The 21,537-nt window shown below is 34.8% G+C and overlaps 1 protein-coding gene across 2 annotated transcripts in view; it reads left to right on the plus strand.

The window, feature by feature from the left end:
- The first annotated feature begins 5,375 nt into the window (after window positions 1–5,375).
- Window positions 5,376–21,537, plus strand: part of Hmgcr (HMG coenzyme A reductase) — a 142,901-nt gene continuing 126,739 nt past the window's right edge. Inside the window, exons 1-3 of one of the 2 annotated variants that reach the window (XM_090391377.1) lie at window positions 5,376–5,525; window positions 7,006–7,189; window positions 18,209–18,320. In XM_090391377.1, coding sequence (XP_090247503.1) covers window positions 5,458–5,525; window positions 7,006–7,189; window positions 18,209–18,320 — 364 coding nt within the window. In that variant the 5' untranslated portion in view covers window positions 5,376–5,457. Of the gene's footprint in view, window positions 5,526–5,749; window positions 5,814–7,005; window positions 7,190–18,208; window positions 18,321–21,537 lie in introns of those variants that run through there. The other variant, XM_090391378.1, reaches the window with a different exon arrangement.

Below are 21,537 nucleotides of genomic sequence, written 5' to 3' on the forward strand. Positions count from 1 at the left end.
AAAAATGTCTTAAAATCCCTCTCTGATACCAGATGGGAGGCACATGCTATGGCAACAGCAGCAATTTTGAAATCTAAAAAAAAAAAAAAAAAAAAAACAGCTAACGGCTTTTTATTTCCGTATGGGAGTAGGCGGGGCCATTTAGCCCTATCTAACTTTTGGAGACTGAGTGGGCAGTTCAATCTCCACTGGTACCCAATCATAGATAGATGGCCCAAGGCTATCACTAATTAAGCGGTTCGTAGTGAAGAGAGACGGCTCAAATGTGCCGCCATCTCGTGGTCCCTAACCCTAACACAATATATTTAATGTCTGAAATAATGTGGGTTCTACGGTCGATTTTCTTGAGTTTACAGGACGAAAAACCCGAGTTTCCGGGAGGAAAAACCCGCTTGCCCGTGCCAGAGATCGACTAACTCGGGAACCGGTCGAAAAAAGGCTTAGAAAAATTTCCTCTAGTCGCCGACTAGACTCGAAACCAAGTCTTCCTTCGTGCGGCCAAGCGCCGTGGTTTGCAAACGCCTTCAAATTTTAGAAGCGTTAGACTGTATAGCCGAAGACCAGTCACAAAGGAGAGACACTAAAAGAGAAGCAGATAATATTGCAAATAAGATGCAAGAGCTAGAATTCGTTTTTATGTTGAATTTTTGGGATGAGATTTTGCAAAATTTTCATAGAGTAAGCCAAGTTCTACAGAATGAGGATGTCAACTTAAAATCATGTGCAAAAAAATTTTGGCGCTGTTTACCGAGTAAAATGCATTAATTTACATTATCGCGTTTCTTGTGAGCGATCATGCAATAAAAGGAAAGCCTGTGAGATTTCTTATCATTCGTAGACGAACTGCTTTGCGATGCCTCTTACGTTGCCTCTGCACCTTACGTGAGCGTGCTTTGTTAGTCAAACTCTATTATCAGCAGAACAATAATGCCAGTGCTTGTCTTCGTGATTTTCGGCGTATGAAAAATTTACGAAAAGGACCGATTAACGTAACAAACTTACGAAAACTGATTCGGCGATTTGAAACTACTGGAACGCTAGCAGTGCAGGTAGGCAGGGGATGCAAACCAATCAATCACCAAAGTTGCAACTGCTATTGTGGAACAGGAGATGACGAATGTGCAGGGTACCAGCAGTGCATGAGCAATATCCTGGCAAACGGATATCGCATACACAACGGTGTGGAAAATCCTACATCAGATGTTGAAGTTTTACCCCTATAAAATCAGTCATGTTCAAGAATTGCGCCCTGGTGATGCGACCACACGAATCGACTTATCTTTGAGATTCTTAGCGCGCATAGAAGTGGATGATGCATAGCCGTGGCAGATTTTATGGAGTGACGAAGCGCACTTTTATTTGAACAGTGATATTAACACACGCAGCTGTCGCATTTGGGCTGCAACTAATCCGCACGTGTGTCTGCAGATGCCTATCCACTCGCCCAAAGTCACAGTGTGTTGCGGATTTACCGCATCTTTTATCATCGGTCCATTCTTTTACGAGGAAAATCGCCAAAATGGATCAGTGACCCGTTTCGTCAATGCTAACAGGTATGCCAATATGCTACAGAACTTTGTGGTTCCACAACTTCAGCAAAGAGGATGTCTCGATTCGACCATCTTCATGAAGGATGGTGCACCACCACCCCACATCGGACTTCAGGTACATCGTGTTTTGCGTTTCTCTGACAGAAGAATCATTAGTCGTGCATTTCTCATGCCATGGCCACCGAGATCGCCTGATCTCAATCCTTGTGACTTTTGGCTGTGGGGATTTCTTAAAAGCATTCTGTATCAAGGACATGTACCCGATATTCCAACTTTGAAAGATCGAATAACGTTAGCGATATGTTGCGAGCCACTGTGGAAAATGTCGTGCACCGTATGCAGTTCCTGGAACATCAGAATGGTGGTCATATTGAACCTCATTTGTAATTAACAATAAACGTCATGAAATTGATGTGTGCTATCTCTCATTTTCCATTTAGTCATTCATTAGTCACACCTACTAAAATTAATTTGGCAGCGCCAAAATTTCCCCTGTTGGCGACTTTTGGTACTATTTTTTTTCCGTTAAATCGAATCCCCACGTTCCACTGTGTACGTCTACCGAATATTGGTGTGTTTCGTCCAATACATTACTCGCTAGAGGGCTCTGAACACTTGACGATATTTTATAATCACCCGATATATGGGGCACCAAAATCTTTTAAGTGCTTAGGGTCTCTAAGGGTTTTAATCCGGCCCTGCTAATAATGTAATAAGTAATGTAATGGATTATTGATAATAACACACACACACATACAATTTGAGATGACTTCTCCCTCCTCGGCACTGCTTAATAGGATTTGTTAGCCTAATCAAATGTGGAAATCCAATCGTTTCGTTAGAATATATATTTGGTATCCTATTACCGTGTTTGTGTAGACAATTTATCATTTTCCATAGCAAAAAAGTTCTCCTGTAACAATCTTCAGTCTCATCTGAAAAATGCTTAATTCCTTTCCTTTTAAACTAAGAGATCATCGCATCAGCTCATAAAAAATTCACCAGTATAGTGAGAAGTTATGTTTTGACAGCAACTTTTTGAAAAATTCGGGGATGATTCCTTGTATTTTTTTTCTAATAAATTTTAATCCGTGATTGCACGATGATCTGAATCGATACTAAGTACAAGAAGCATAGTCTGGGATGTTCTAACTTTCTATTGTACCAGAAAGTTGCAAGTATATAAAAAACAAAAGAAAAAGGGAAAAAAAAGAAAAGAAAGGGGGGGGGGAGAAAATGGAACATACTGTATTAAGGACAAAACATGCATATTTCTGCGCTAAACATATATGGCTGTGGGACTGTAAGCCAAAAAGTGTATCGGTATTTTATTATACCAAACCACGGATTACTGATAACAAGTCTGAACTAGTCCTTTTTTTTTTTTTTCCACTTTAGAATTTCCTCTTTTCGTGAAAAGTGCATTTCTGAAATATTCATATAGCTTTTTCTATGCCAAGTCAGCCTCTGTCTTCCCTATAACTTTCAGTTTTACATAGGTAAGTCAAACTTTTTTTTCTTTCATTTCCAATATCACTTGTTAATCTTTTTTTGGGGGAGGGTGGGAATTGGAATCCACCAAATTCTCTACCTTTTATCCTCGCCACAGTTAAGTGTTTTTGTGGCATAGTAGATAAAAAGTGATGGTCCTAATAATAGGAGTGGTCGAAAAAATTCAGAGATGAGTGACCAAGATGGTGACATCTGTGGAATACTCTCTACAAAGATATGTTGATGGTTTGTGGGTTACAAAGTTTAGTTGATAGGCGGAAAAGAGGGGAAATGATAGAAACTTTTAAGATATTAAAGGGGATTTTATAAAATTGCTGCAAGTGAAATTTTTCAATATATGACAAATAGTCAGAGAACTAGGGGCCATCCGCAGAAGTTGTGTAAGAGTGTGGTTAGTAGGAATGTGCAGACCAGATTTTTTGCATGAAGAGTGGTGAGTGAGTGGAATGGATTGCCAGAATTGGTTATGAGTTCTCTGACGGTGAATAGATTCAAGGAGAGATATGATAGGATTCGTGTGTATGATGATTGATTTGGGTCTCCTGCGATGAGTCCCCGGACTCCGTGGAATGCATGGAATGTGACTAGAGTATAGAATCTCTCGTTCTCGAGCCTGTAGCTAGAATTGAACTTAAAAGTCAATTCGGTAGACTTATCATATTATAAGTTACCATAAAGCTGACTCCGAAGTTGCTTATGTTCCACCTGCAGTCGAATTCAATGAATATTAATGAAAGATTAATATCTCTAACTTATTAGGACTAAATGGAAACATCAAAACATGAAGGTAAGTTAGTCGATCTCATACAGAAGCAATAGGGTTTTCTCTCTGAAACTTGAGTTTTTTATCCCGCATACAGGCAGATCGGCTAATTCTGCGATGAGCCCTGGGATTCTTTTTTGGAGACATCACATAATAAAAATAATAATGCACATTGCTTGGTTGAAGAACTTGGATACGATGTTCAAGATTCAGTGAGAATGTGGGATCGTCTGCAAGACTTAAACTAACTCTTCTTACACTTTTCGTCAGAATATCTGGGGGGATGTTTTATCGTTCTCTTAAAGAACTAGATGTATTAGAAGAACTTTATTATAGTATACCATCTAGAAGAACTAGATGGTATACTATAATAAATTTAGTTTAATCCTTTATCCAAGTGTAAGCAAACAAAGTTTGTGCCTGAAGTATCTTCAGGACTGAGGCAACGCGTGGTAAAGGCGGACCAAGCTCTCATCACTCCTTGTCTCAGTATAGATGGTATACGTCACTTTTCGCATCACTTCAAGTGCTGCTTAAGTGGCAGTTTGTCACTGGATGCATATCATACTTTTGATCTGCCCACTGTTCTTTCAATGTTATATAGTAGAAGACGGGAATAAGTTCTGCATGACCTTGTATACCACACTATTTCATTATATTTTACTTCAGCATAAGGCGCATCTTCCTATGCAAGTTGAAGTGACAGTGGCGTTCCCTGTATTTCCTGGATTCCACCTGCTGGTGGGTATACAATGCTAAACGTTTGCAACAGTAATATGTACCTCATAAAATGCTGCATCGTAACCTGCATTGATCGTAACGGACTAGCGTTATTATTGGAAAGAAAGAAAATAATAAATATATATATATATATATATATATATATATATATGGCGTCACAGACATAATTAAAGATGCAGTATGGAATATGAAATATTCAATCCACGGAAGATTATCTAGCACCCAAAGTTCTTTAAAAAAAATAATTTTACAACCAATATAAGATCCTATCTCAGAAACATTAAACTGAATCCGCCTTTGAATTACTATTTTCAAGAAGGGGAGAAGGCAGAGAACAACATAAACTCCAAACGTATTCAGAGTAGTGCTTCTAAAGCTCTGCATTTATCATTAAACAACAGAGCCAGAAATAATAGAAGAAATAATATTTAAAGTAGATTGTCCCTTCCCAAAATTGTTATATTTGTGATATTACACAGCTTGCAGTGGAAGGTAGTTTTATTTTTATTTATTTTATTTTATTTTATTTTTTCAAGATATTACTACACATTTTTAAATGGATATTTTCACATTTCTTGATTTTTGTATCATGGTGTATGGAATAACATTGACGTAATAGTTGATTTAACCTTATAATCACATGGTTCCTAATATTAATTCAGAAACAATATATGATATATACTGTATGTCAAATTAATTAGACAAACAGAAAAATAATCCATCAAATTATATACACATATGTTTCGTAGTCGTACCACGTGGCAGTATCGTTCCGCCTCCCAGAAAAATATCCGCTAGTCTAAATTGCCGCGAGTGATGTGCTATGTGCTATGGAATGCTTCCTATGTTTATTGACATAGTTTCTTGTACTTCATTTTCAAAATATTCATCATGATTTTGCCAGGCTGTTTCAGTATTGACGAAGTGTCGCCTCCAGTGTTTAACACTGAACTATGCAGGTAATATTATTTTACATATTTGAGTGTTATAACTGTAAGTTAGGTTATACACAAATCTCGATCTGAGTGCATTACCCTTCAACTTTTTACCGTAGCTCACATTAGGATTTCTGCCCGAAGAGATATTTTCTGACCTACATATATGTTATTCCTCAAGATGTAGAAATTCGGTTAAAACTTACGGTTTTTAATGTATCTTCCATCTAAATGGATGGGAAAATCAAGGATACAGGAAGAAAGATTGTTTTAAAGTGGAATATAACTATAATGATACTTGATAATGAACGGGTAAATAGTTGGCTGATTACCTACCAAAGTATCTTATTTTCTTAGAGCTTTTGGAAATCTTTAATATATTAAAAAAGAAAAAATCTCTTATTAAACTAATTGAAATAAGTTTATTCCGAGAGAGTAAAACGTTCTTTTAATGCGTATTCCACTGATACATAAATTTAAAACCCAAAATGAAACGGGCTGGAGTTGATTCATAATTTTGCAATTAATGAGAATTGAAATATTTTTTAAATACGAATATCAGGAGAATTTTTATATCGGTTGAGAATAGCCAGCAGTATTCTATTAAGAGCTTATTTGTCAAAACCGTGATTTACATTATAATTTCCATGTTTATAATATATGTTATAGGAAAATTAAATAGTTTTCACACTTTTCAAGACCGTAACATTATTCAGCACTTTTTCAATCCACTTTTGGAATATTACAATATAGGGTTCATATTATTCACTTAGTGTTGATTATTTTGTAGATAGTAGTTAATTTGCAAAATTTTTATTAATATACAAGCTAATGAATTTATTTGGGTGTTGAATACATGTTTGGTATTTTAAACTTTTTGATAAATTCTCTCTCTCTCTCTCTCTATCTCTCTCTGTGTAGTATTTGACACAATATTGTATTTTTTTATTTTTGTGATACTGTAAGAATTTTTTTTTTTTTTGCAATTTATGTCATGTACATAAATTCCAGGACTTGACAAATTATGCAAAATCCTACTTGCCACAAAAAAAAAAAAAAAAAAAAATACTCTCCCAAGATTCCCTCTCCCATTTTTAAATTATGTCCCATAACACAATAGGAATTCCATAAAGATTAGTGATACTGTATCAGATACCATTTCCTTTGTGTGAGAACCATTTCAATAAGGAGAAGTCACTGAATAATAGGAAGAATGATTAAAACAGTGTTGATTTTTTATAAATATAGTTTTTTGCATTAATTTTTGTTATTAGAATTTCCTTTATTATTATGCACAGTCTCCTGTTTTTTTAAGTATTCTATTTTTCCCAGTCTGCAGCTACTCAACAGCTGGCACAATCTGTTTACCATGAACAAGGGTGTTTATTGAGCCCCTGTGCATAATAATAGAGTAAAACATTACAAAATGCCATTTAAGTATTTATCCTATTGTATTTATTTTTTAAATATTTTATATCAAAAGCTCTTGTTTTTCCTTCCCAAGGTCTACCCATCCCTTGGACAAGGTGTCCAATTTGTTCTACAGATATGGGCATTTCTGCGCTTCTCATTCCTGGGAACTGATTGCTTTCTTCTTAACCTTGTCAGTTAGTATGTTGTTTATGGGAACATCTTTAACTGGAAACAGTTCGTTATGTATGTGGAACCACAACTGTGCTTTGACAGAGGTATGTTTTAGAATTACTATGTTATACTTTTTTTTTTGACAAACTTAATTCACAAAAAAGTCTTTTACAATATTCAACTAGTTAGTTTGTAGTTCAGATTTTCTGTCAGCTGCTGTCTTGATAAAGCTGGTCAGCTGCAAAGTGACCAGTTAGCAGAGAAGACTGATTCCTAGTATATGAACTGCAAAGTGTGTGGCTTAATACTGAGAGAGTTGCTGATGGTTTCAAAGGCTTAACCAAAAGATTTTGAAAAGTTAAACCCTCATCAAATATGAACACTAATATTAGTGTTAGTAAATATACTTTATCAGACTGTGTGTGTAGGGGGGGGAGAGATCTGATTCAAGTATATCTACACTCAGACTATCATTTCTTCATCTTTGCCTCCAAGTTACATATCTCAATCTAATCAAGTCCTGCTCCAAAGCACTGTATCATCCTTACCTTCAAGAGTGCACATAGGTATGTCAAATAATAATCCCATTTTATTTAGCATCTCTGTAACCTAGTAAGATAATTCTTTAAAAAAAAAGGGGGGGGGATTGATCTATTACCAAGAACAGTTTTTGCTTTCTTCATATAATTTCAAATATAGGAGCAACATGATTTTAGAATTTAAAGGCATTAACACTTTGGGTATTTTTTCCAAAAGGTTAATTTGATAAAATCTCATTTGAGATCATTCTTGCCAGTGCAAATTACTAAATTGCCTTGAGGGTATTGATTATCCCTCATTAGTTTTGGGTGGTGATAGGAGTCTGTGGCCATTGCTCTAGACATGTAGATTATCTTTAACTTCAGTTTCTATATCACCTTTATCATCTCTGATTTCTTTTACATTATTGTTTCCTGTATTTCACAGCTTTTTTTGAATGGCTTCCATTACATTTTCCACCTTCCTTGAATGTTTGTTTCTGTAGTCTTATAAGTCTTTTCATGCCTTGTTTAGCCGTTTTTGCATGTTGCTTCACTTTCTTGTATTTTTCTCTATATTCTCTGAGCACATAATTTAACTTTGTAGGAAATTTCAATATTACTTCATCATGATTTCTTCCTTTATACTTCTAAATAAATCCGCTACAAGTCTGCAAGATTCTCTGACTAAATTGAATAGCTGTTGTAATAGATATGGTATGAAGGTCAGCAATCAAAAGACAAAGACAATGAAAATAGGCAGAATCGTTGAAAATGTCAACTGTGTTGTGAATGGAGAACCTGTGGAACAAGTAAAACATTTCAGCTACTTAGGCACAATTTTTACTGAAGATGGTAAACTAAATATAGAAATAGACAACAGAATCAGCAAAGCTGGTATCGTGGGAAGTCAATTGAATAAATTCATATGGAATAAGAAAGAAATTAGTTGGAACACTAAATTAGCTGTATACAAGACTGTGTTCAAACCAATTTTAACTTATGGATCTGAGAGCTGGGTCAGAAGTAAAACACTTGACCAAAGACTAGAGACTGCAGATATGAGAGTCCTGAGAAAGATTAGAGGCGTGAACAGATGGCATCAATGGCAATATCATATTAAAAATGAGGATATTAGGAAAGAACTTGACATTGTCAGCATCCAGGAATGCGTTAGCAGAGCTAATCTCAGATGGTATGGTCACTTAAATAGAATGGGAGAGGAAAGATTAGCAAAACAAGTGTTCTCTGCCAGGTTGGCAGGAAAACGACCCAGAGGAAGACCAAGATATAGGTGGATTGATACGGTACAAAGTGCCTTAGACGATAGAAATATAAGATCTGATAATGTTGGAGTCTTGACAAGTAACAGACTGATTTGGAGGAAAATTATAGATAGGAAGTTAGTAATGATGTAGTTTTTTCATGTAGTACTGTCATATCCTGTACACCCCTTGAGGGTACATGGCAGGAATTTGATGATGATAATGATGATGATGATGATTTCTTCCTTAACTTTGTGAAATTGATTTTTATATCTTTGCAGACAATTCTCATAGTGAGACATTTGTGCTCTTTCCATGTTAAATTTGCATATCTATTTTAGAGTATGCTATAATTATTATTATTACTTGCTGTGCTGAATTTTTTTTCTGAATTTTCCCCAAATGCTTGTTGTATCGTGTGACCTTCAGATTTTCATTTACTATAAAAGTGAAATTGTAAACTGCTTTAAATTTTTATACCTTTCTGATGTACACATGATAGCTGTCTATGGGAGCAGCTTATGTCCAAAATATTGAAAACATAGGACAGAAAATACAGGACAAAAGGAAAAAAAAATCTTTGAGGAGTCAGATGAGAGGAATAAACATTAGAACATAAGTTGATGGCAAACAGTATTCAGATATAATTTTTGCAAATAGAAATACATAATATTTTCAAGTATGAGATTAGGTAATCACCTGTTTTAAGTGATTGATAATTTCTGGTGGTAGACAGGTTAGTTAGCTACTGAAGACCACCAACAGGTCTGAAATGCTTAGGTTAGGTTAGACCTCTAACCTAACCTTGCTCTAGAGACCAACTTTCATGTTGTTCTCTGGAGCAAGGTTTTTGGGTTATGCAATCCTTTGTCCACCCATGATATTATCATGCCTTGAAACCTTTCATGGGTGGAATTGAGATAAAAACATCCTATCAAGAATATTCAGAAGAATAATTTCCGGTCATAATCATTATCTAAATTTGTCAGAGATTTTGGGATAGAAAGGAAATCTTAGGTTAGGATTGTTTCTTTTTCTGTGCCAATAAATTTGAGATGTATCAACTAAAAAATAGTCCATTAATTTTGAATAATACAAAATTGAAGTAGTGAACAGTTAAAACACTATCACATAAATTGGTGAGAATTATTGAACTTAAGAATATCTTCCGAATAAACATATTCTATCAAATGTATTTTAAGGGCAGAAGTACAGGGCGATCAAAATTAAAGTATCCCTGTTTAAGGCCTTGTGGAGACTCCATTCAGTGATCTAAATGCCATGAAACTTTGTAGGAATACATTGTGCATCATATGGAAACAATATCTGAGGAAGGGGAAGTAGTTCCAGAATTCACCACCAGGAACGTAAAATCCAAATACATGGAATTTGCATATCATGCCACTTGGCAGGAGGGTTTAAAATGATGAACATGGGATTTTAAATTTCATTCTAGTTGTTAATACCATCCACACTGATGGTACTAACCTTGTCCCAATTTGCTTATTTCGTGAAGTTGTACTACCTAAACAATTGCAATGCTGTTGCTGCACTCTGCAAATTTTGTTGCCTGAACAAATGTTGATGAGGTCCACTATCTCCATGTGCTCTGCGACAAATGATTAGTTGTTTTGAATTGGGAGTTAAACCTGGCAGAGGTCACAAACCAATCGTTCACAACATGTGAATAAAGTTGCTACTGCCATTGTGGAGCAGACCATGAATAACGACACTGGTTCCTGCAGTATATGTGCTGTATCAAGGCACATGGATGTGGCTTACACAATTGTCTGGAAAATTCTAAGAAGATTCTGCATTTCTACACATTCAAGATAATACTGACACAGAAGTTGCACCTGCAGGACTTTGAAATTTGACTGACATTTGCTTTAACATTCCTTGCTTGAGTAGAATTAGACGCTGCATGTCTGGGAATGATTTTGTGGGGAAATGAGGCTCACTTTCACCTGAATGGAGCTGTGCATATCCACAACTGCCAAGTATGGACCACTCAAACCCCCTACATGCAATTCAACAAATTACCTTTGCATTTGCCCAAAGTTACTGTCTGGTGCAGGTTTACATCTTTGTTTATTATTATTATTATTCCTGACACCTCCAAGGAGTCCGAAGACTCATCGCGGGAGGACACCTACAACTGTTTCAACCGCTACACTGAACCTCTACTACGAATCAATGCCATCTACCGTCCACCACCACCACCACAACTGTATTCTTTGTCTGTAAATTGCTGTGTTCTGAAGGGCTGTTTTTCACACATTATGTCTTTTCGACACATCAAATATAATAATAATTATGGTGAAGCTGGCCTTTCTGATCATGTCCTTGAACACCTTACATAGAATTGACTGGAAAAGCACAAGTTGTCTACATCACACCAAAACATGGTATGAACACAAATTTAAAGAAGCCTGTGAGATCATTATCAACCACCCCAATCTAAACAATGATGATGGTCTAAAAATCCCATACATATGGAAGGCATATTGCCGGCAAAGGTTGGTCGATTGGTAGAGCCTCTGCTACTAATGGCTCAGTTAAGTAAGTTTGAGCGCGGTTAGTAGTTTGAAGGGGACCAATTGTTCGATGCTGTCGGCATACTCTCCCTCAATGAGTCTTTGGACTCCCTGGAGGTGTCAAATAATAATATATTCATCCCACGAATCCTTCCTCTCTAAGAATAACTATAAATAGGACATCACTGTTAAAGAAAAAATCTGTAAGAAAGAATGTTTATTCATGTTATAATTTATAAATAATTTTTTTAAATTAAAAATAACAATTGTAATAATAGAAATAGGACATCACTGTTACTGGAAGGAAAACTATTTGTAAGAATGTTTATTCATGTAATCATAAATTAAATCTAGCTTGATGTAATTTATTTATTTATTTTATTTTATTTAAATTTTTTTTTTTTCACTAGAGGTTATGCGAGTGAGTAGCATGTGATCAAATCATTGTTTCTCTAGCTTTCAGTTTGAAATGTAACGCAGCTTGTCTTGTATATTTATGTATGCTTCAGATGATGATCTTGATATGAAGATCGAAACGTCGGGATAATAAAAAGAGTTATTTTAACATGATTGTAGAATCCATAATTTCAAAAAATGAAATCATAGAGAAACATGGATGCACAGTAATTTATTCGGTTAATCACTTAAGCTATTTTGTAAAGAAAAACTCATTCCATTTTCAATGAAACAGGGAATATGAGCTAGTTTAAATAAAATGAGAATTTTTAACTAATTTCATAGCTAGACATCACATGCATTGATGACTTACGTAACTCAACTCTGTTCACATTTTGGGAAAATTATGGAGACAACTCTTGAAAGTTTATTTTTTATTTATTTTTTTTTTTTTTTTTTCACTTGGTTAGAGTATAATAAAATTAGTTTAATCCTTTATCCAAGTGTGAGCAAACAAAGTTTGCACCTGAAAGTATCTTCAGGACTGGGGTAAGGTGGTACAACACCAGAGCAACTCGTTGCAAAGGTGGAGCAAGCTACCAACACTCCTATCTCAGTATCTCCTATAATGCAAAACACATCTCCTTGCGGATATGTCTAATGTTATGCATTAAGGGAAGGGCCACTACCCAGACTAGTTTCGACCTTTATTGAGGTCTCTTCAGTGGGAGCCAGGCCCCAAGTGGAGATACCAGGCAGAAGCATTAGCAGATCATCTCTACTTATAGGAGTTGCCAAATGGTGTTGTACCACCTTACCCCAGTCCTGAAGATACTTTCAGGTGCAAACTTTGTTTGCTCACACTTGGATAAAGGATTAAACTAATTTTATTATACTCTAACCAAGTGAAAAAAAAAAATAATAAAAATAAATAAACTTTCAACATCTTTCTCTAAATCCAGAGTAATTTATTAAAAAAAGGGTGGCACACCATTTGGCAACTCCTATAGGTAGAGATGATCTGCTAATGCTTCTGCCTGGTATCTCCACTTGGGGCCTGGCTCCCACTGAAGAGACCTCAATAAAGGTCGAAACTAGTCTGGGTAGTGGCCCTTCCCTTAATGCATAACATTAGACATATCCGCAAGGAGATGTGTTTTGCATTATAGGAGATACTGAGATAGGAGTGTTGGTAGCTTGCTCCACCTTTGCAACGAGTTGCTCTGGTGTTGTACCACCTTACCCCAGTCCTGAAGATACTTTCAGGTGCAAACTTTGTTTGCTCACACTTGGATAAAGGATTAAACTAATTTTATTATATGGAGACAACTACCATGTTTGAGTAAAATTTAGTTTAATATAAACCAAAATTATAGTTTATTATAAACCAAAGTCATCTTCTGGTCATCCAAAAGATGACCTTGATATGAAGGTCGAAATGTCGAGTGTTGATTTTGGTTTATATTAAACTAAAGTTTTACTCAAACACGGTAGTTGTCTCCATAATTTTCCCAAAATGTATTCTGATCACCGTTTAAGCCTAAAAGAATGGACTCTGTTCAGTTGTAAACCAAACCAAATGAAGAATAATGTGAAAACTAGTATTAAATGTATCTTGAATTACTTTTTTTTTTTTTTTGAAAAAATTACATCTGCTTAGGATCAGATTATGCAATGGTACTGTCTTACACTTTTTCCACTCTCCAGGAACCTGCCCCATTGCAAGACTTTAATTAAACAGCCACGTTAGTGGCACAATCAGTTCCACAGCACATTCTCTTAAAACATGTGATGAAATTCCACCTATTCCTCCCCCTATGCCTTATAGACATTTAGTACTAAGTGTTCGGATACATCCTCTTCATTCACTTCTAACTCTTTAGCAGTCATTATCCTTCTAGGAATAAAACATGTAGTAACAGGATGGAACTTTCTAATAAAATGATCATTAAATAGCTCAGCTATGTCAACTGCTTTGATCACCCGATTCCCATTTCCACCCAGGAAGGTAATCCATCCATTATCATTTTTCCATCTACTTGCCACATAGCGAAAAAAAGCTCCCTAGGATTCTTCTTGAATTGCAGTCCAGTCTCCTCTCATATTCTAATTTTTCTCTCCTTACAGTACTAGTCACTTTCCTAGCCTGAGCATTATATTTCTCATGCAACTGTTTTCCACCTCTTTCTTTATATGCTTTCCATAATCTTTTTCTTCTGCAATTCCCCTTTTATTCCTTTTGTCATCCATTTGACTCCAAATTGCTTTATCTTCACTCAAGGTATACAATCTGTCATTGTTCTCAACAATTTTTTCTTAAGTATATCCTATGCACTGATGACTCCTCTTCCTTTAAATTCTTTCATCCATTGTACTGCTGCAAACTGGTTTCTAAGTCTCTGATAGTCACCTTCCTTATAATCCCACATAAATTCTTTGTTTTGATACCTCCATGTGCCTATTCATTCTCCAAGTCTGGACTACATGGTCACTCTCACCAATTGGTTTCTCATGTCAGTCACAATTAGATCTTCTGATGCTGTGATCAAATCCAAAACTCCTCATCCTCGTGTTCCCTCCACCACATCTTGCCTAAGACTGTTGTTCCTCAGGAAATCCAAAAATTCAGTTCTCTTATTACTGCATGCTGTCTCCTCCACCCAGTTTTTATTGCTATAGTTGAAGTCCCCCATAATGATTGCTTGCTTTTCACTTGCCAAACTAATTTGTCTAAACATTTTCTGCTCATCACCATCCATATTCCCTGATCTGTAGCAACATCCCACTAAATATCTTGTCTTATAAACATCTATCTCACACCATATACTCCCATTGGCATTATTTCCACTGAGATTTTCCACACTGAGAGTGCATAATTCATCTCTTATGAGTAACATTCCACCACCATGTTTACTTTCCTTCTCCTGCCAAAATATGCTATACCCTTTGATTTTTATCCCTGTTAGAACATCAATTAGCCAAGTTTCACTGATACCATTAACCTTGGAAGAGACTGAGTCAGTCTATGCCACAAACTCATTCTCTTTATTCCTAATACTCCAGGCCTCTTTTTCTTCACATTCTTGGTATAATCTGATGCGTCATCACTGCTCTTCTCCTCCACTTTGCATTATCATACCAGGGCAACACGCTCACTATCTTTCCTCGGACTTATTTCTGCATTATTATTATTATTATTACTTGACACCTCCAGGGAGGCCAAAGACTCATTGAGGGAGGGCATCTACTCTATAACTCTCTTTCTCCACCACCCACAATCTACAATGAACCACTAATCCTCCTTCCAATCAATGTTACCATAGTTGAAATCCCCCATAATAATTATCCTCCTTCCACTCATTTTGTCTATTTGCTTATGCATACTATCTCCACCATCTATTCCATCACCTGGTCTATAGCAGCACCCAATTGTATATTTTGTTCTGCTAGCCTCAATCTCACACCAAATAGCCTCAAATGTGCTCTTTTCTTTATCCTGCAGTTCAACTTCTATTCTCCTTGGCTGCAGTTCATCAGCTATCATCAATAACACTCCTTTCCCCATTTTATTCTCCCTGTCACTCCTGAACACACTATACCTCTCACATTCAATCCCACTAGCTATAGCATCTTCTGTCAGCCATGTTTCACTAATGTCAATAACCTGTGGCCTGGAAGTGCCAACCAAGGCCAAAAATTCTTCCTTTTTGTTCCTAATACTTCTGGCATTAGTATACATGAATTGCAGAAGCCCATTTGTCCCATCCCTATTTTGATGCCTTATACTAACTATCTCATTCTGATTTGTTGTCCTATGTACTCACTGGGGCATATTACACACATTCATACACTCAACTGTCTCCCTAAAGTCTGCATATCTACTCCTCCCCCCCCTCTAATAACTCTAGTTTCCCTGATTCTGCACATCCACTTCCACTACATTCAACAAAACTTTTTCAAGTCTCCATACACCAAATCCATTCAAATGTAAACCATCCATCTTATATAAATCCTTTCGCCCATCAAACTCACTCCACAAATTCCACACCACTCATCCTGCATAATCCACGCATAAAGTCATTAGCAATTATGGCCCTCCTATACTCTTCACTATCATACCGTGGCAACAGACTCACCATCCTAACTCTCTCACTCTTCTCTTTTGCTACCTCAAGCAATTCTTTCAAATCCTCTCTCATAGCCATTTTGTCTCCTTTCAAATCATTTGTACCTGCTACTACTATCAGTTCTTTCACCTGCTGCTTTTGCATTCTAATTGACCGCTTACATCCTTAACGTTCACATCAGGTTGGTACAATTTTGTTAAACTCTCAACTATCACACCTCTTAATAAAGAATCTGCAGTTCCACTTCATCTAACATCTTGATTAATTTCAATCTCTTCTTAATTTATTACCTTACTATATTTTTGTATCTTTATATAAACTATGTAATGGATTATCTGTATTTTTGCATTGCACTCCAAATTTTTTCTCTGTGTATTTTATCAAAAACTTTCTCATAACATGAAGGCCAAGTATGTTTCTAAATTAAATTCGCATTTTTTTCATTAATTTGTTTTAAAATATAAATATTATCTATGCATAATTTTTCATGTCTGAAACCATATTGTTCTTCTGAGAGTGTTTTCAATGTCTAAGTCTGTTATTCAGAATTTTATTGAATTTCTGTAAACAAATTTACCGTAAACGGTAAATTTGTTTACAGAAATTCAATAAATTTGTTTGCTGTAATTTGTAACCTGTATTTCCACAATCATCTCTATCTTCTTTTTTAAATATAGATATATAACCTTATCATTTGAGCAGTCTGATGGAACCTCATATTTCTTCCAACAGTTATTAATTTTAAGAAACTTGGATGTAAATATTCTCCACCACCAAAGTTCTGTGTTTATGCCATGAAATCCATGAAATTTTTTTTTTTTCTTTTTGATACCTTCATTGCTTCATTTAGTTCTTCCAATATAATTGATTCTATATCGGTACCAATTTCTTTATTTTCTGTTAATAAATTTGGGTCATACCATAAATTCTTACAATGTTCTATCCATTGTTTTTTCTCTTGTATTATATTGATTTGTGCTATGTCTTTCTTCATTGTGATATAAATATTCATTGTAATACTTGAATGCAAAATATTAATTTTGTAGGCTGTCTTGTCTTTCATGTATATCTTCTATTTTATTAATAAATCTGTCCCAAGAATCTTGTGTATACTTAAGTGTAAAGGTGTCTGTTGGATTTTGGTAAAATATAGAAAGTAATCATTTCATTTATTATAGAGCTACATTATCTCCTTTCTGAAGATACCAGTATGATTATTAATCAGCATGTCAGTTTCATCATGAGAGTTAATGTTCTGCAGTAGTCTTGTTTTCTTATTCATATCTACATTGGGTAGATGCTTTTATTATAAAGCCCCATGCAAAGTTGCATCTTTCTTTCATCTGACTCATGTTTATTCTCACTGGAACTTTTTCACCAGAACAGTTGTTTGCCTTCCACAAATGTATTTAGCTTTTAAATGCTACTTACACATTTGGAAAGATATCTCTGAAACTTGTAAAAATTCTAACCTGTGGTATGCAATATTGAGTGAAGAGAAGGATCACTCAATCATGCTGATTGGAATTCTGTGCTTAACAAACCCTGTTGAAATGCAAGCAGCAAATGTACTCTATCCATTCAGTCAGACTTGCTATATATATATTTTTTTTTTTTTTTTTTTTTCACTTATTCTATAAAACAAGCCTTCACCATTAGTATTCCATAACCTGTGCTCTGCAGTTAAATGTAAATGTCAACTTTATCCACTTTATTTCAAATTTTGTAATCCACAGTAACATAAATATTAAGTCTGAGAATAGGATTTAAGATATAATAGGTTAATATTATTCCCCTAAGACAACTTTCTTATCAAAGCTGTATTGGGAGAATTTCCGTGCTTTATTTTGTATGGCAGTACTTTTGTTAGGATAGTTAATATACCTCATCATCATTAAATTCTTGCCATGTACCCACAAGGGGTGTACAGGATATGATAGTACTACATGAAAAAATTATATCATTACTAACTTCCTATCTACAGTTTTCCTCCAAATCAGTCTGTTACTTGTCAAGACTCCAACATTATCAGATCTTATATTTCTATCGTCTAAGGCACTTTTTATATTTTTAATATACTTAATATATCTATTTAATGTACCTATCCACAGTAATGTTATAAAAACTACCTTGCTTTATTAATTTAAGGTCAAATTTTCTTAATCAAAAAAATGTTCTTGTTGAATTTTAACACACTTAAGAATTTAAGATATGAATGTGCTAAATTATACTTAAGAAGTTTGGAGAATTATTACGTTAAAACTGTTCATTTACACTTAGGAAAATAAAAGCATGGATATTGTGCTTGTTACAACCGCAAGATGTATGGCAGTACTATACCTATATTATCAGCTAAAAAAACTGTATAACATGGGTTCCAAATACTTGTTAGGTAAGTTGCACTCTTATTCATCATATGTGAAAATTTTTTCTAATTATTTTCTGTGTCTTTAAAAATCATGAATCAGCTTTCAGGTATGAACATCAGTGGCAAAAATCTAAAGAACACTGGCAGTCAGTGAAGTTATCTGCAATGATAGAAAAAATGAATTAGAAACTTAAATATAAAGAGCCAACAGGCTTCATTTTGGCGATATAAACATTAATTAAATTTAGGGGATATTGGATCCCACATTGTTTTAAAACCGAATAAGAAACTCAAAGATTGCAATCAGAGAGTTTCATGCCGAATATAGTATAAAAAACTATAAAAGTATCGGCGGATACTAGCGTGAGCTAAACGCAAGTAGGCCTAGAACGTAGTATAAACACGGGCAACTCGTTGCAAAGGTGGGCAAGTTCTGATCGCTATTCTTGGTATTTTCCATAATGTAAAAACACATTTCCTAGGAAATGTATGCTGTTATTACATTATGGTAGGGAGGTCACTACCCAGACTGGTTTCAGCCTTTTTTGAGGCTTCATCAGTGAGTAGCTAGACCAAATTAATACCAAAGGGTATAGCGAAAAGAACTTATATACTTTGCTATACGAGTTGTCCAAAAAGGTGCGCCCATTAAGTTACTTAAATATAAAGAGCCAACAGGCTTCATTTCGGCGATATAAACATTAATTAAATTTAGGGGATATTAGATTCCACATTGTTTTAAAACCGAATAAGAAACTCAAAGATTGGAATCAGAGTTTCATGCCGAATATGGTAGTGACCTCCCTACCATAATGTAATAACAGCATACATTTTCTAGGAAATGTGTTTTTACATTATGGAAAATACCAAGAATAGCGATCAGAACTTTCCCCTCCTTTGCAACGAGTTGCCCGTGTTTGTACTACGTTCTAGGACTACTTGCATTTAGCTCACGCTAGTATCCGCCGATACTTTTATAGTTTTTTATACTATATTCGGCATGAAACTCTCTGATTCCAATCTTTGAGTTTCTTATTCGGTTTTAAAACAATGTGGGATCTAATATCCCCTAAATTTAATTAATGAATTAGAAACTATCCATATCTTAAAGTCCATGTAATACAGAATGGAAAAAAAATATACAAATATTTGAATCAATTTATTTATTTTTTAACATATTTAACAAAGTTCTTTCATTAATATGATAAAGACAAATATCCCATTTGCCTTTATCTGTTCGTCCTTATATTTTGATAATCAAATCCATCCAGTGTATTTTATCATGGACAATAAAATAACCAGAGTAAATTGGCCAAACAGTTTCGTCAACACTTAGATTTAGAAATAATATTGGCTTTCCCATTGATGAATCAACTGGGGAAGCAAAAATATCCACTCCCTTTCCAGCCAATAATTGATTGAATTCAGTATGGTCCTTAAATGTGCTAAAGTCCTTTCAGTGGAATCATTTATAAATTTGCCTTGACGTAACTTTTTCATGCATTATTTCATTATTAATCTGGTTGATTAATTGAAAACTTAGTCATTAATATGCATGATTTTTCATAGCCATATAAAATAAATGCTGCGGAGTCACTCTCTGATTTTTTTCAATGGCACTCTTGTTGCTATCGTATGGTTATAACACATAAACTATCTTTAACTTTGTGAGAGTTTTCAAGATAGATTAAGGGGAAGGATAATTCTTTAACATGCTCATCAAAGAGAAGAATAAATAATTTTCTCACTCACACGGTGTAATATACAGAAAAGCATTCTTTTAACAAAAAGTTTGCTACTTTTCTCCCACTTCTTCATTATGCTGGACAACTTCCATTAATTTCTCATGCAGTTACAAATGTTTTGATTACATCTTCAATAGTCTTTTAACTCTTTGTCATAGATATTGTTATGGTCCAGTTTAGGGAGAGACAACCCATTTTCAATAGTAGAGTTGTGTTGAATAGTCCTAAGTTAAACATTTGGTTTTAATGACATTTTACAATGAAAATAAAAACAACCAATGCACTAAATCAAATTTTACAGGAGTCCCATGATGCTTGTGATTCTTGATGGAATCACAAGCTAAAATACCCTAAAAAGCAATTTAATATTTGAATCTTGTTCTTATTTTATTTCCAGTCATGTTTTCCATTGCATCTTTCCATGTTTCCAGTAGAAAAAAATCCAGTAACATTCGACAAAGATGGAATTTGCATTAAAAAAAAAATACAACTTCAATGGTGGAACCAAGAAGTTTGTTTTAATATAATCCCTGGAAAAAGATAACTGTATTTAAAACACCTGCCAAGTAAGTCAACTCATGTCCTTGAGAGAATTGGGAAAAAAATTAGCAAACTTGGTTATGTATAAAGATAAATGAAAGTTGTGGGATGAAGTTAAATATATCATGATGATGGGGGGGGGGGATGTTTTGAAGGCTGTTGAATAAAGCTCAAAATTAGAATACCACAAAAATCACAAAGGTGACATAACTGAAGATATCTGTAGTAATTACCCTGAAAAACTATAAAGTTGCAGAAAATATGTAAGATGAATGTAATCATGAATACGTTTTAATGTTTGTTAGAAAAGTATCATACATATGAAATGTAGAAACTCTAGAGTAGGTGATATTCTAAAATGCTGAATATCACCCACATACCAGAATACACATAATATGGAGGTATAAAAGATAATGGCTAACTGCATAATTGAGAAAGTCAGATTCAGTAGAGCCTGTAGTACCAGTCTATAAGAAGAAATATAAGATTGAGAATTAAAGGATTTCCCTACTGAACGTTCCATGTAAGTTTATTGCAAGCATATTTCTTGGCCTTTTCTCATGAAAAGTGTAGGAGAGAAAGTTTGCATCATCTTCCAGATATGATGCAATCAGCCAGGGAAGAAAAAACTAAATCATATATTCAATACAGAATGGATAGTATGATGATGCATTATGACAAATGTAGCCTACAGTCACCTCATTTCTATACCACCTCTTCAAAATCCACGTGACAGAAGACATCAAGGACATTGAGAAGAAAATACATAAGTTTCAGTAAGGAAATACCGTGAGTAGACATATTACTTACTAATATAATAATGGAATTAGCTCGCATAAATTATTCTTTATTCGTAGAATTTTCACCTGAGTATCACAGGCATCATCAGTACAGGTACAAAGGCTAATTAAACAATAACTGTTAATCAGTTGTCATATATAATAATCATATATAAC

This window comes from Typopeltis vanoorti, chromosome 4, assembly GCF_054136105.1.
Source record: "Typopeltis vanoorti isolate ZY-2024b chromosome 4, IOZ_Tvanoo_1.0, whole genome shotgun sequence".
Lineage (NCBI taxonomy): Eukaryota > Metazoa > Arthropoda > Arachnida > Uropygi > Thelyphonidae > Typopeltis > Typopeltis vanoorti.